The 15,158-nt window shown below is 38.9% G+C and overlaps 1 protein-coding gene across 1 annotated transcript in view; it reads left to right on the plus strand.

Annotated features, from left to right (window-relative positions):
- Nucleotides 1-15,158, plus strand: part of HSD17B12 (hydroxysteroid 17-beta dehydrogenase 12) — a 168,700-nt gene that overhangs the window by 113,555 nt on the left and 39,987 nt on the right. The window contains exons 5-6 of the mRNA XM_068988508.1: nucleotides 6,094-6,158; nucleotides 7,022-7,066. Coding sequence (XP_068844609.1) covers nucleotides 6,094-6,158; nucleotides 7,022-7,066 — 110 coding nt within the window. The remainder of the gene's footprint in view (nucleotides 1-6,093; nucleotides 6,159-7,021; nucleotides 7,067-15,158) is intronic.

A 15,158-nucleotide genomic window follows, 5' to 3' on the forward strand; every position in this document is an offset into this window, starting at 1 on the left:
CTTGTCCAATGAGTCAGTTCTTTGCATCAGGTAGCCAAAGTCATTCAAAAGCAGTCCAGGATTATACAATTACTAATTAGCAACTTTCAGGTCAACTTGAGTAGCTGGGGACTATTTCTCTAAGACAAGAGACCATGGACCAGGAGCAATTCTGTAGAAAACAATGATGATTTCATTTTGAGTTATGTTAAACTTGAGAAAGCTGTGAGAAAGCAAAGTGGAGATTCAAGTAGACAGTAGGATCTGGTGTAAACGCCCTCCTTTGGGCTGAATGAAGCAGAAGCCTGATGCAGCCAATCATGGCAAGCAGAACAGGTACATGGAATTTTTAGGAGACTCATCAGGAACGTTATTAGACTAAGTATAGTGCCTTTTGGGCTTCCCTCGTAGCTCAGTTGGTAAAGAATCTGGCTGCAATGCAGGAGGCCCCGGTTCAATTCCTGGGTCAGGAAGATCCCCTGGAGAAGGAAATGGCAAGCTACTTCAGTATTCGTGCCTGGAGAATCCCATAGACAGAGGAGCCTGGTGGGTAGAGTCCATATGGTCCCAAAAAGTAGGACATGACTGAGTGACTTTCACTTTCATAGTGCCTTATAGTTCCATCAGATGTATTGAACGAGATTGGATTTCTAAAGTGAGAATAAGGTTGAATTCAAATATATTTCCTTTTACTCAAAACCCACTAGTGGTATTAATTAAAGCAAAACCTTTAGCTTAAAACTGGGCAATTATCTGTGATTTCAGAAATGTAAGCAGAACCATCATTCATGAACTGACACACATTCCTCCCGTTCACTGAGCTTTTTAACTACCAACCCTCTCCCATCCCCTGTCCTCATTCTCTCTTCCAACTTGATGGATGGCAAATCTTACATGGTTTTGTAATGAGCATCACGTAGCAGTTTGTAATTAAACAGTGGAGCTAAAATGTTCTGTTGTGTTGCTTCTGACTCAATCTTAATTTTTCAATTTCTGAGTAAAAGCGCTGTAGATTTAAAGCCTTGTAAACTCTCTTTTATTTAGAAATTGCTACTCACAAGTGTAGGAAAACTGTAAAGTTTGCAAAATGTTTTACTTGCTGTTCCAAATATCATCTGTCAGAGTCTGAACATGTGCTAGCTCCAGCAATATGTTAAATAAGGCAAAGAAGGAATTTTCTTTGCATCACTTTCCAAACTCCGCAGACTGTAAGATTAGATTACTTGAATGAAGTAAAGAGGGAACAGGAGCAGTTAGGATAAATTCAATCCGTGTAAAGTTATTCTGGTTAACTCTTGCCTAGAGCTCTCTTTTAGATGGATCTTCCACTTCAATGCTGGTTATGTACAATAAAAACGGAGACCTTGACTATTGTGCTGCAGCCCCAGCCCCTACCCTAGTGTTGGGTGCAAAATAGGAGTTCAGTAAACACTTGTTGAATAAGTGACCACACAGCAATAACAACTCTTACTCTCCACTTACTAACAGACTAGTATATTCCAAGTGTTAGTCGCTCACACAAGAGTTGTGTCCAACTCTTTGTGACCCCATGGACTGTAGGCTGCCAGGCTCCTCTGCCCATGGAATTCTCCAGGCAAGAATACTAGAGTGGATTGCCACGCCCTCCTTCAGGGTATCTTCCTGACTCAGGGATCCAACCCAGGTCTCCTACATTGCAGGCAAATTCTTTACCGTCTGAGCCATGGGGGAAGCTACCAGGGAAGCCCACCACTGCCACACTTTTGAGGGGTTTCACTTGGGATTCTCTGGTAGCTCAGATAGTAAAGAATCTGCTTGCAATGCAGAAGAGCTGGCTTTGATCCCTGGGTTGGGAAGATCTCCTGGAGAAGGGAATGGCTACCCACTTTAGTATGGGTGGGTAACCTGGAGAATTCCATGGACAGAGTATGTTCCAGGCATCGGGTTAAACATTTTATGTGTATTATCCCATTTAATGCTTAAATTGTTATGCCTAATTTATATATAAAGGTGATGAGGAAACCGAGGCTTACTGGAGTGAAATCACCTGCATCTCATTAGGACCTGGTAGCTACAGACAAATCTGGGTCTGTTGGACTCTGAGATCCATCCCCTCCTGGTTCGAAAGCTTAAAATAAGAGAAGTTTCTCTCCACTCATGGTGTTACTTGGGTCTACATTTTTAAAAGTTCAGTATCTTTTGCAATAAAGTGAGGTGGCAGCAGTTTTTAAAATTCAGTTTTTTATGAATGAACTGCATTAGCGTATCCAACTACAAATGTGACAAAATGTAAACTTAGTGTCATGTTTTCTACTTTGATGTGATGAGAGAGAAATAGAGAAGACTGCATTATTTGTTATGTATTAGGAAACCCCATCATTAGGCAGTGAGTTTTTAAACTGCCTTGATGTCTTATGTGTGATTAATCTGGCAGAGGCAGCAGGTTGAAGGTGGTCTGTGTGTGGTTACCCATATCTGTTATTCTTGTGTTCGTTCAGATGGACTTTTATTCTCTAGCAATTTATTGTCCTTTGCTCCTCCCTCATGCCCAACCCAGATGCCAGAAATTGAATTTCCTAATGACATCATTATCTCTACAGCAGCTGGTTTTGATAAAGGATGGCAAGTCCAGTAAGGGTAGAAGCAGCAGAAAATGAATTCAGAAGAAACAAATCTTGTGTATGTTCTCGTCATTTTTTAAAAGTATGATAGGTGGAAATGATTTTTAAACAGCAGTATGGTGTAATTTAGAATATTTATATAACATTCAGAAATACTCTGTGGATTTTCCGAGCCTTTAAAATACAATGCTTTCCGGTTTCGGTGTTTTTGAAAGTTCTGGATGGCAGACATGGAGAGCGCACTGTCGAACCTGGCACACTGACAGTTCCTCTCTGCAGGGGTCCACCACCTCCTCCTCTTTCCACTTACCTTGTCCTTGTTCTTGGCCTGTCTTCACCTCTGTTCTCCGTCTGCCTCATCTCTTCCGTTGAGGTCTTCCCAATCTTAGAATTCCACTGAGAAATGGATGGGAAAGAGTTTCTATCTGTTCATGGTCCTGTGATGATTGTCGGGGTAGTGCTCGGAATTCTAAGATTACATGTACATATAACACCTTGTTTTCTGAAAGACATGGTGTGTTACATGAGTTAAAAGAGTTTTTCAGGTCATTGAACAAAAATTTCAATCTGCCTCTGGTGCCTGATGTGAGGAATTCAAGGAAACTCACTAATGAACAGATATTTAATGCTAATTTAAAACGCTACTGTTTAAAAGGGATTTTCAATTATCTGAATGATGTTGGAACAACTTGTGGCATTGTTTGGTTTGGCGAATCCTGTAATGAATCTTGTAATATAAGAAGATGGTATTGCATGTACCCATTCTTAATGAGATTAAATTATAATGGAAATATTTCCACCCTTCCCTCCTACCCAAAGCCTGTTTTCTTCCTTTTCCAAGTCCCTGCTTGTTTGGTTGCCTTTTCTGCCTGCTGTCTGGTTGTTGCTGCCACCTAACGTCTCAAAATAAAATTGCAATGAGTTTACTTTTTCCAAAAGATTCTCACCATTGTGCAAGTTTATGGAAATAACATTTGAGAGCAACAGTTGTTTTTCTTGAACTCTTAAATAATAGCACTATGCAGTGATTACTTACTATGGAGAGAATACAGGTAGCATATCTTCCACCAGCAAAAGGTCTGACTAATAAGATAGCAAGAGATTTAAGAGTAAAGGACCACTTACCAGTGTGACCTTGGCATGTATTTCCCCTCATAAAGTCAGGCTCAGTGCTCTGAAAGGTCTATTCCAGTTTTAACACTTTTTTTTTTCCTGTGTTTATTTTTGATTATAAAAGCATAGCCCTTATACATAATACCATTTATTAAAGGTCTCAGTGTTGACTGTGTTTTCTTTTAGAATTGTGTAAATAGATGATCACATTTTCACCATGTGAGTAGATAGCTGTGATGTCTTCCCTTTGTTCAATTAGATCTGAAGGCTTTGTGTTGTAGACACAACCTTACCCAGAGTATCACTTCTTTGCTTAATTAGTTATGGTTGGGCATCCTTAGCTTGACTTTGGCCCTTGTAACACATGTTGGCAAGATGGCAAAAGTTAATGGTGTTGCTTACAAAGTTCCTGGGTTTTTTTTTCCTTCTAAATCCAAATCCCAGACTGTAAAAGATTTATAGTAACACTGTTCAGTTTTCTTCAGCAGTTTGAAAAGGAACGTTAGTATTTCCATGGGCTAGAAAGAGACCTAGAATCTAGATCTAGATTCTAGATCCAGAGACCTACAGCTAGAAAGTTTTCTAGATATAAGAGAGTGAAGAGAGATGAAGTTCACAGTGTGTGATGGAATCTTCTTTCCCGAAGAACATTACAATTCGGCGAAAACCTTTCCTTGAGGACTCCTGTAATCTTACACTGACTTTCTAAAGAATAGTTTAACTTTTTAACAGATCTTTTGGTTGTTGCTATTTCTCTGTAAATAAGTTATTCATCCTTTATAACCTTGTGGATGGTTAAGGCGAAGTCGAATGAACACAAACCCGCACCTTCAACTAGTTTTGCTGATCTTTAAAGAATTGATTCCTAGAATCCCTGGTGGGTGGAGAACATTTTGAATAAAATAAAAATGGATTTGAACCTGCTATTATTTTTCTGTTTAGATACCATCCCTATTCAGATGGTCATGAATCTTAATTAAATACAGTTTGCTTTGCTACTGTCCTTTGCTTACAGATTTTTCAGACAGGTTTCAGTGATCTTGTTCAAGCCATCCTGACCGAATTGTACCAGTAAAATCTTGAGAGTCACAGCCTCAAGTGACTGGCTCAGTGCTAAATATAGAACCTTTATTGAGTTCCTTTGAGCCACTAATTTTGTTAGTCTGTTGAAAAAGTTAATGTTACTACTATCAGGTGTATCTGGCATAATTCCTTATACACTTGAGCAGAATGATCAGAATTTCATTGTCTTTTTGCTACTGAAACCTTTCTTTTCTGATACCTTACAGTTTTATTAAACATTGCTATCAGATTTCTGTTTATTATCCAATTATTATGGACTTTTTTTTTCCCTGAGCTGAATAAGGAATGAAGTCATAGGATGGCTTTAATTAGCGGTTAAGACACCTCTGAAGTCAAATACTCTCGGTTTGAATCCTAGCCTTACTTTGCTCTATGATCTTGTGCAAGTTATTTAACCTCTGTGAATGTCAAACCTTCCCTCACCTCCCAGATGAAGTCTGGGTCAGGCCCCACGGCACTCTCTACTTTGTAATGAGATAATTGTTCATTCTTTTTGTTTAGTGTCTTTCTCTTTCTACTGGATAGTTTGCTCCATGATGCAAACTGTTGTTTGTGGTTTTTCTGGTTCTTCACACGTGTCTTGCACACAAGTGAATGGCAAATGTTTGTTGAATGATTAAAACGTGCTCTCATTTAAGAGGTGAAGACACTGAGATGCATATCATGCGTGACTTATCCCAAGTCGCATATTTTCTGAAACAGTTGTAAGTAGAACTCAAGTTTTTAGTCTCCTATATATATAACTGTATCCTCTGATCTTTCTACTGTACTCTGAAAATTGAAGATCTAAAGAGAGATTGGGCTTCCCAGGTGGCTCAGAGGTGAAAAATCCACTTGCCAGTGTAGAAGCTATGGGAGATGCAGGTTTGATCCTCAGGCCAGGAAGATCCCCTGGAGGAGGAAATGGCAACCCACTCCAGTATTCCTGCCAGGATGATCCCACGGACAAAGGAGCCTGGTGGGCTACAGTCCATGAGGTCACAAAGAGTCAGACACGACTGAACGCACACACGGAGAGAGAGGTTAAGCAGTATCTACAGATGTGTTACAGAGGTGGAATGTACACATACTCCAATGGGCTATGGAATTGGGAGGCCAATAAAAAGTCCTTTTGCCAGGGGTTGGATACAGAAAGGCTTAGTGAAAGAGGAGACATTTGAACTGTCTGTACAGATAGATTATGGATAGAGAGATCACTCAAGACAGAAGCAACATTTTATGTAATTGTATGTATCATCTTAGTCTCATTATTTTTAATCTTTTTATGTCAAATCTACAAAATGTATAGTAGCTAGCTAATGATCTTGTTTTATTTCAGTGAACAATGTGGGAATGTCATATGAGTATCCGGAATACTTTTTGGATGTTCCTGACTTGGACAATGTAAGTTGTTTTTTGTAGATTGTGGTCATAGAAAGAATGTGTGCAGGCATGGGTGAGGCAGTATGGTATAATGTTGAGACTCTGAGCTCTGGAGTCTAACAGCCGAGGTTCATACCCTGGTCCTTCTACTCACTATCTGAGTTCCCCAGGTAATGACCCAGCCACCCTTAGTCTCCGTTCCCTTGTCTATGATATAGGCAGCTTTACAGAGTTGTTAGAAGGATCGAATGAGAAAATATTCATCATCTCATCTGTACAACTCTAGGTTCAATAATAGCTCCAGTTTTATTATTATCATTTTGATTACATCAAAGCAGCTCTGTTTAAGTATCAGGATTCTAAACATCAATTTAAAAGCCATAATGGTGTTAATAATATACAGCAATATAGTGGATTCAGGTAAACTAGCTCTACCAAAATGAAAGCTATATGCTTGATGCATGTCTAATTCTTTAATAAAAACTAGAAAACATATTATTGAAAGAAAATGTAAATTTTTAAAAATTGTTGAAAATATTAGATTCAATAGTTTCTTCTTTCCATGTTAGCAGAGAGGAAATTATATATTTATTTTAGGTTTAGTGTGGTTTTTTTGCTTGCAGATTTCACTTGTATGTATACTTTGGATTCTGTATACTAGCATGAATTGCTGCATTTAGCTGAAAAATACTGTAATACTGAGAGTAAAATATAAGCTGCCTCTTTACCCCAAATCCTGTCAGTTTCCAAGGTCTATACTGTATCTGGGGAAACTTTCAATGCATCTCTGGATTATTTATATATCTCTTATCTATCTATCTTATATATAATATGGTCACTTCCACGATCAAATCTATATAAAATGATCAATATTTCTTTTGCAGACCATCAAGAAACTGATAAATGTTAATGTCCTTTCTGTTTGCAAGGTAAGGAAACTTATAATAAACATGTCATCTTTATAAATAGCTTCTTTATAAATACGTCACCTTTTTCTGGATCTTTCTATTTAAAAACACTGAATCAGTTTGTTCACTTCAGTCAGCTCTTATTTTGATTCAAATACGTATTCCAGATGAAAGCAATTTATTTCCTTACATTTTCAGGAAGTAGAAAGAACTAATTACCAAACAGATATCTATATAGTTCTCCTTTTTAGCAGCTGAACATTTATTAAATGCCTCTTATACACAAACACTTCTACAAAAACATAGTGAGTCCTGGGAATATGCAGACTAACTTAGGCTGAAGATTGATTCTTTTACAAAGCTTTCACCTATGAATAATTCATTGCTAACCTACTGTTTCCAGTCCATATCTCCTGTGGTCCACGTAAGCTGATGAGCTAAATGTTGTGGAAAAGCATTGTATGTGGGACCCCAGAGTAATGAGTATGATTTTTATTAGCCACACATGAAAATTACTCTCATTTCTAGTTGCTAGACGTGCATTATAGCCATGTCACTTGTATATGCCAACAAAAGACACCACAGCTAATATATGCTAAAAGGAAGAATAGCTAGCAAGTATGAGCATCTCAGAACCATCCCTCTCTACCTCTCTTAGGATGAGGAATCTTATTTTCCCAATCTGGGATCGAACCTGTGCCCCCTGTAGTGGAAGCTTGGAGTCCTAACCACTGGACCACCAGAAAATTTCCATTTCCCCTTTTATTTTAACAGTAACTACAATGATATAGCATACCTTGATTATACATACCAGACCAGCAGAAAATACTGCTTAAGGCAGAATTTCCATACATAATGTCAGGTAGTTTCAATTTGAACATACTGATGGAACAGCAAAATTATTGATATTTTCATTAACTCATATACTAATTTAAGAAAACCAAAAAGAAAAGCTTTAAACTATTTGGACTAACCAGATAAATATAAATAAGAAGGTAACTGTATATATGGCATAGTCTTTTTTTTTTTAATTGTGAATATTTAAAGAAAAGTTCTCCTTGGGTCTTCATGTCCTGAGAAATCATAACCGTTACACAGTTGATTTCAAATTCAAGGACCCTAAAATCTTTTTCCAAGTTCAGAGACCATAAAATCTTATTATGTCTTGTTCAACATTTCATATATGGATAGCTGTGCTTCTCCCTGTATAATGTATATGTTGCTTTTAAAGTGTGTAGTTAATTTAGTCTTTATGTGATTTTAGCAATCTAGTTGATTCAGGTAAAGCAGGTCTACCAAAAAGAAAGCCACATCATTGTTGCATGCACACTATGTGACATCTGGCAGTTTGTTACCTAAAGGCACCTCAAGTGAATTACATTGTAAGATGACAATGTTATAAAACAAATAGTTGCTTTATCTTTTTTGTTGTGGTTAACCAAGATTTTTTCTCAAGTAAGATTCAGTGTGAGGCAAACTACAAACAAGTGGATCTGTGAGTAGCTTTGGCTCAAGACACACGTGCACAAAATTAATGCTTGTAAAACATGGTTAATGTGCATATATCTGTATAGTCTTAAAGGTATTTCCCTTGGCATGCTATGTAAATGTAATCATTCTTCAATAATCTGTGTAAGGTTTCAAGTTAATTAAATAACTACATCATTTACTAGTAATACGGCCTTTGAGTGAATTACTTACCCTCTGTGCTTCAGTTTTTCATCTATAAATTGAGGAGGATAATTCTCTTTACCTTACAGAGTTGTTTTGGGAATTAAACTAGGTAATATGTGTAAATCTCTTAGAATAGTGCCCAGAGCATACTAAAGGCTCTAAAAAATGTTTCTATTACTTTGTTAAACTCAGAGGTGGTGAAGATTTTGAGTAAATGTATGCAGCTATTACTTTTTTAGCAAGCAAATTTTTTGATCAAAATTAAGATCACTTGTGGTCTATAATTTGTTTTATGATTTTTGCCTTTTGAAATGACTGTGTACTATGGTTTTGATAATCCCTTCTAATATATTTGGCCAAATGCTTAAAAATAATGAGAGTTAAAAAATAATGTGTGTTGGAGAGGCGGTCCAAAGATGGCAGAGGAATAGGACAGGGAGACCACTTTCTCCCCCACAAATTCAGAAGATCAAAAGATCATTTGAATGCTGAGCAACTTCCATAAAACAACTTCTGAACACTGCCAGAGGACACCAGGCCCTCAGAAAGGCAGCCCATTCTCTTTAAAAGAAGGTAGGACAAAATATAAAAGACAAAAAGAGAGACAAAAGAGTTAGGGATGGAGACCATCCTGGGAAGGGAGTCTTGAAGGAGGAGAAGTTTCCAAACACCAGGAAACACTCTCATTGGCGGGTCTGTGGGGAGTTTTGGAATCTCAGAGGACAACATAACTGGGAAGAAAAGAAAAAAAACCCACAGAATACATGCCTAACTGCAACTCCCAGCAGAGAGGTAGCCCAGATGCTCTCATCTGCCACCAGCAAGCGGGGACTGAACAGGGAAGCGTGGGTGGCATGCTTAGGGTGAGAACTGGGCCTGAATGCCCTGAGGACAATCTGAGGGAGCTAACATGAAATAGCAACCCAAACTGTGGGATAACCAGAGAGAAGAAAAAAAAAGAGAGAGAGAGAACTTTCCTGTGAAGAGCTCTAACCTAAGGCCCAGCCTGGCCTGCTCACAGAACAAAGGACTGAGTGAATACCGGAGGAGAGCTAGCCAGCTGTGGACCGGCACCTCCCCACTACCCAGAGGCAGAGAAGCAGGCGGGCGACAGCCAGAGCCAGAAGGCAAGGGGCAATGTCGGCCCCAGAGATGGCATCCTCCACCAAACTGTGAGCAGGCTCCCAGTTGCTAACCAAGTCTTCCTGGGATCCTGGATGGTTGACATCTGCCAGGAGGGTTGGAGCAAGAGAGCAGCTTCCCAGAGGACACCTGAGATGGTGCTCTTGCGACACACCTGGGAAACTGAGTGGCTGGGACCGGGGAGGTGATAAGATGCACAGACCACCTGGGACAGTGTGCTTGCCAAGCACCTGGTTGCCTGAGCTACTCGGACCTGGGAAGGGCACAAAATGCATGCGCAGCCGAATCTGTGCCTTTGTGGAGTACCCAAGAACCTGAACCTGAGCAGTTTAGACCTGGGAAGTGCACAAAACCCAGGGCCTGATTTGGACAGTTCCCCTGCAGAGCAACCTGGAGCCTGAGCAACGTAGACCGGGAAAGCACATGCACGGTGAGCTGGGGCAAAACCAGTTTGCTCCAGTTTCCAGACTGTGGAGAGCACATAGGGAATTGATTACTGCTAAATTGCTTTCTCCTCTTTTGATTCCCCCTCTTCTCCTGGTCACGTCTATATCCCTCCTTTCTCTTCTCTTCTCCATGCAACTCTGTGAACCTCTCTGGGTGTCCCTCACTGTGGAGAATCTTTTCACCATTAACCTAGATGTTTTTTCATTGGTGCTGTATGGATGGAGAAGTCTTGAGGCTACTATAAGAAAAAGACTGAAAGTCAGAAGCAGGAGGCTTAAATCCAAAACTTGAGAACACCAGAAAACTCCTGACTCCAGGGAACATTAATCGACAAGAGCTCATCCAAAAGCCTCCATACCTACACTGAAACCAAGCTCCACCCAAGAGCCAACAAGTTTCAGAGCAAGACATACCACGCTAATTCTCTAGTGACACAGGAACATAACCCTGAGCATTAAAATTCAGGCGGCCAAAAGTCAAAACCCAGAGACACCTCAAAACTCACTACTTGACACTCCATAGAAAAGATTCAGCTCCACCCACCAGAACACCCAACACAAGCGTCCCTAACCAGGAAACCTTGACAAACCACTCATCCAACCCCACCCACAGGGAGGAACCTCCACAGTAAAGATGAATCACAAACTTTCAGCATACAGAAGAGCCACCCCAAACACAGCAATCTAAACAAAATGAAAAGGCAGAGAAATATTCAGCAGGTAAAGGAACATGATAAATGCCCACCAAATGAAACAAAATTGGAGGAGATAGGGAGTCTACCTGAAAAATAACTCAGAATAATGATAGTAAAGATGATCTGAAGTCTTGAAAACAAAATGGATTTACAGATGAATAGACTGAAGACAAGGATTGAGAAGATGCAAGATATGTCTAACAGGGACCTAGAAGAAATTTTAAAAAGAGTCAGTCAATAATGCATAATGCTATAACTGAGATCAAAAGCACTCTGGAGGGAACCAACAGTACAATAACTGAGGCAGAAGAGAGGATAAGTGAGGTAGAAGATAGAATGGTGGAAATAAATGAAGCAGAGAGGAAAAAAGAAAAACCTAACCTAACTTTACACCTAGAAAAAGAAGAAATGAAGAACCCCAGGGTTAGTAGAAGGAAAGAAATCATAAAAATGAGGGCAGAAATAAATGAGAAAGAAACAAAGGAGACTGTAGCAAAAATCAGCAAAACTAAAAGCTGGTTCTTTGAGAAGATAAATAAAATAGATAAACCATTAGCCAGACTCATCAAGCAATAAAGGGAGAAGAATCAAATCAACAAAATTAGAAGTGAAAATGGAGAAATCACAACAGACAGCACAGAAATACAAAGGATCATAAGAGACTACTGTCAGCAACTTTATGCCAATAAAATGGACAGCTTGGACAAATTCTTAGAAAAGTATAACCTTCCAAAACTGAACCAGGAAGAAATAGAAAATCTTGTCAGATCCATCACAAGCACAGAAATTGAAACTGTAATCAAAAATCTTCCAACGAACAAAAGCCCAGGACCAGGTGGCTTCACAGGTGAATTCTATCAAAAATTTAGAGAAGTGCTAACACCTGTCCTACTCAAACTCTTCCAGAAAATTGCAGAAGGTAAACTTCCAAACTCATTCTACGAGGCCACCATCACTCTAATACCAAAACCAGACAAAGATGCCACAAAAAAAGAAAACTACCAGCCGATATCACTGATAAACATAGATGCAAAAATCCTTAACAAAATTCTAGCAAACAGAATCCAACAGCACATTAAAAAGATCATACATCATGACCAAGTGGGCTTTATCCCAGAGATGCAAGGATTCTTCAATATTTGCAAATCAATCAATGTAATACAACACATTAACAAATTAAAAGATAAAAACCATATGGTTTTCTCAGTAGATGCAAAAAAAGCCTTTGACAAAATTCAACATCCATTTATGATAAAAACCCTCCAGAAAGCAGGAATAGAAGGAACATACCTCAACATAATAAAAGCCATATATGATAATCCCACAGCAAACATTATCCTCAATGGTGAAAAATTAAAAGCATTTCCCCTAAAGTCAGGAACAAGACAGGGGTGCCCACTCTCACCGCTACTATTCAACATAGTTTTGGAAGTTATAGCCACAGCAATCAGAGAAGAAAAAGAAATAAAAAGAATCCAGATTGGAAAAGAAGTAGTAAAACTCTCACTGTTTGTAGATGACATGATCCTCTACATAGAAAAGCCTAAAGACTCCACCAGAAAATTACTAGAGCTAATCAATGAATATAGTAAAGTTGCAGGATATAAAATTAACACACAGAAATCCCTTGCATTCCTATACACTAACAATGAGAAAACAGAGAAATTAAGGAAACAATTCCATTCACCATTGCAATGAAAAGAATAAAATACTTAGGAATAAATCTATCTAAAGAAGCAAAAGACTTATATATAGAAAACTATAAAACACCGATGAAAGAAATCAAAGATGACACAAATAGATGGAGAAATATACCATGTTCATGGATCAGAAGAATCAATATAATGAAAATGAGTATACTACCCAAAGCAATCTATAGATTCAATGCAATCCCTATGAAGCTACCAATGGTATTTTTCATAGAACTAGAACAAATAATTTCACAATTTGTATGGAAATGCAGAAAACCTCAAATAGCCAAAGCAACCTCGAGAAAGAAGAATGGAACTGGAGGAATCGACCTGCGTGACTTCAGGCTATACTACAAAGCCAGTCATCAAGACAGCATGATACTGGCACAAAGACAGAAATATAGATCAAGGGAACAAAATGAAAGCCTAGAGATAAACCCACACACCTATGGACACCTTTTCTTTGACAAAGGAGGCAAGAATATACAATGGAGAAAAGACAATCTCTTTAACAAGTGGTGCTGGGAAAACTGGTCAAACACTTGTAAAAGAATGAAACTAGAACACTTTCTAACACCATACACAAAAATAAACTCAAAATGGATTAAAGATCTAAATGTAAGACCAGAAACTGTAAAACTCCTAGAGGAAAACATAAGCAAAACATTCTGACATAAATCATAGCAGGATCATCTATGACCTACCTCCCAGAGCAATGGAAATAAAAGCAAAAATAAGCAAATGGGACCTAATTAAATTTAAAAGCTTTTGCACAATGAAGGAAACTATAAGCAAGGTGAAAAGACAGCCTTCAGAATGGGAGAAAATAATAGCAAACAAAGCAACTGACAATCTCAAAAATATACAAGCAGCTCTTGCAGCTCAATTCCAGAAAAATAAATGACTCAACCAAAAAATGGACCAAAGAACTAAAGAGACATTTCTCCAAAGAAGACATACAGATGGCTAACAAACACATGAAAAGATGCTCAACGTCACTCATTATCAGAGAAATGCAAATCAAAACCACAATGAGGTACCATCTCATGCCAGCCAAAATGGCTGCTATCAGAAAATCTACAAACAATAAATGCTGGAGAGGGTGTGGAGAAAAGGGAACCCTCTTACACTGTTGGTGGGAATGCATGCTAGTACATCCACTCTGGAGAACAGTGTGGAGATTCCTTAAAAAAACTGGAAATAGAACTGCCATACGACCCAGCAGTCCCACTGCTGGGCATACACACTGAGGAAACCAGAAATGAAAGAGGCACCTGTACCTCAATGTTCATCACAGCACTGTTTACAATAGTTAGGACGTGGAAGCAACCTAGATGTCCATCAGCAGACAAATGGATAAGAAAGCTGTGGTACATATACACAATGGAATATTACTCAGCTATTAAAAAGAATGCATTTGAATCAGTTCTAATGAGGTGGGTGAAACTGGAGCCTATTATACAGAGTGAAGTAAGTCAGAAAGAAAAACACCAATACAGTATATTAACGCATATATGGAATTTAGAAAATGGTAACGATGACCCTATACGCGAGACAGCAAAAGAGACACAGATGTAAAGAACAGACTTTTGGACTCTGTGGGAGAGGGCGAGGGTGGGATGATTTGAGAGAATAGCATTGAAACATGTATATTACCATATGTGGAATGGCTCGCCAGTCCAGGTTCAATGCATGAGACAGGGTGCTCAGGGCCAGTGCACTGGGATGACCCTGACGGATGGGATGGGGAGGGAGGTGGGGGGGAGGGTCAGGATGGGGAACAGATGTGCACCCATGGCTGATTCATGTCAGTGTATGGCAAAAACCACTACAATACTGGAAAGTAATTAGCCTCCAATTAAAATAAATAAATTAATTTAAAAAAATAGTGAGTTATATTATGTACATGTGTTTCATAATATATCATAATAAAGTAATGATGAAAAACATGTTGAAGTGTTTTTAAATTGCATTTTACTAGCTCCACATTAGTCTCCTGGTCACTTTAATTCCTCTGTCAGAGAAACAGTGTAAAGTTGTTGCTCTATATCCATTAATTAGTATCTTCTCCTGCAATCTCCATACAGACTGAAGTAAGTCAGAAAGAGAAAAACAAGCATCATATATTAACCACATGTGTGTGGAATATGGAAAAATGGTACAGATGAACCTAGTTCCCGAGCAGGGATGGAGACACAGTTGAAGAGCATGGACGTGTAGACATGGTGGGGGATGGGGAGGGTGGGCTGAACTGGGAGACTCGGTTTGACATAAACACACTACCAGCTGTAAAACAGGTAGCGGGAAGCTGCCGTATAGCGCAGCGAGCTATACGATGACCTACCTGTGACGCTCTGCGATGGCCTAGATGGGTGGGATGACAGGGCCGGGGGAAAGGAGGGAGGTCCAACAAGAGAGGGGATATATATATATATATATATATATATATATATATATATATATA

Source organism: Capricornis sumatraensis, chromosome 16 (assembly GCF_032405125.1).
Source record: "Capricornis sumatraensis isolate serow.1 chromosome 16, serow.2, whole genome shotgun sequence".
Classification (NCBI taxonomy): domain Eukaryota; kingdom Metazoa; phylum Chordata; class Mammalia; order Artiodactyla; family Bovidae; genus Capricornis; species Capricornis sumatraensis.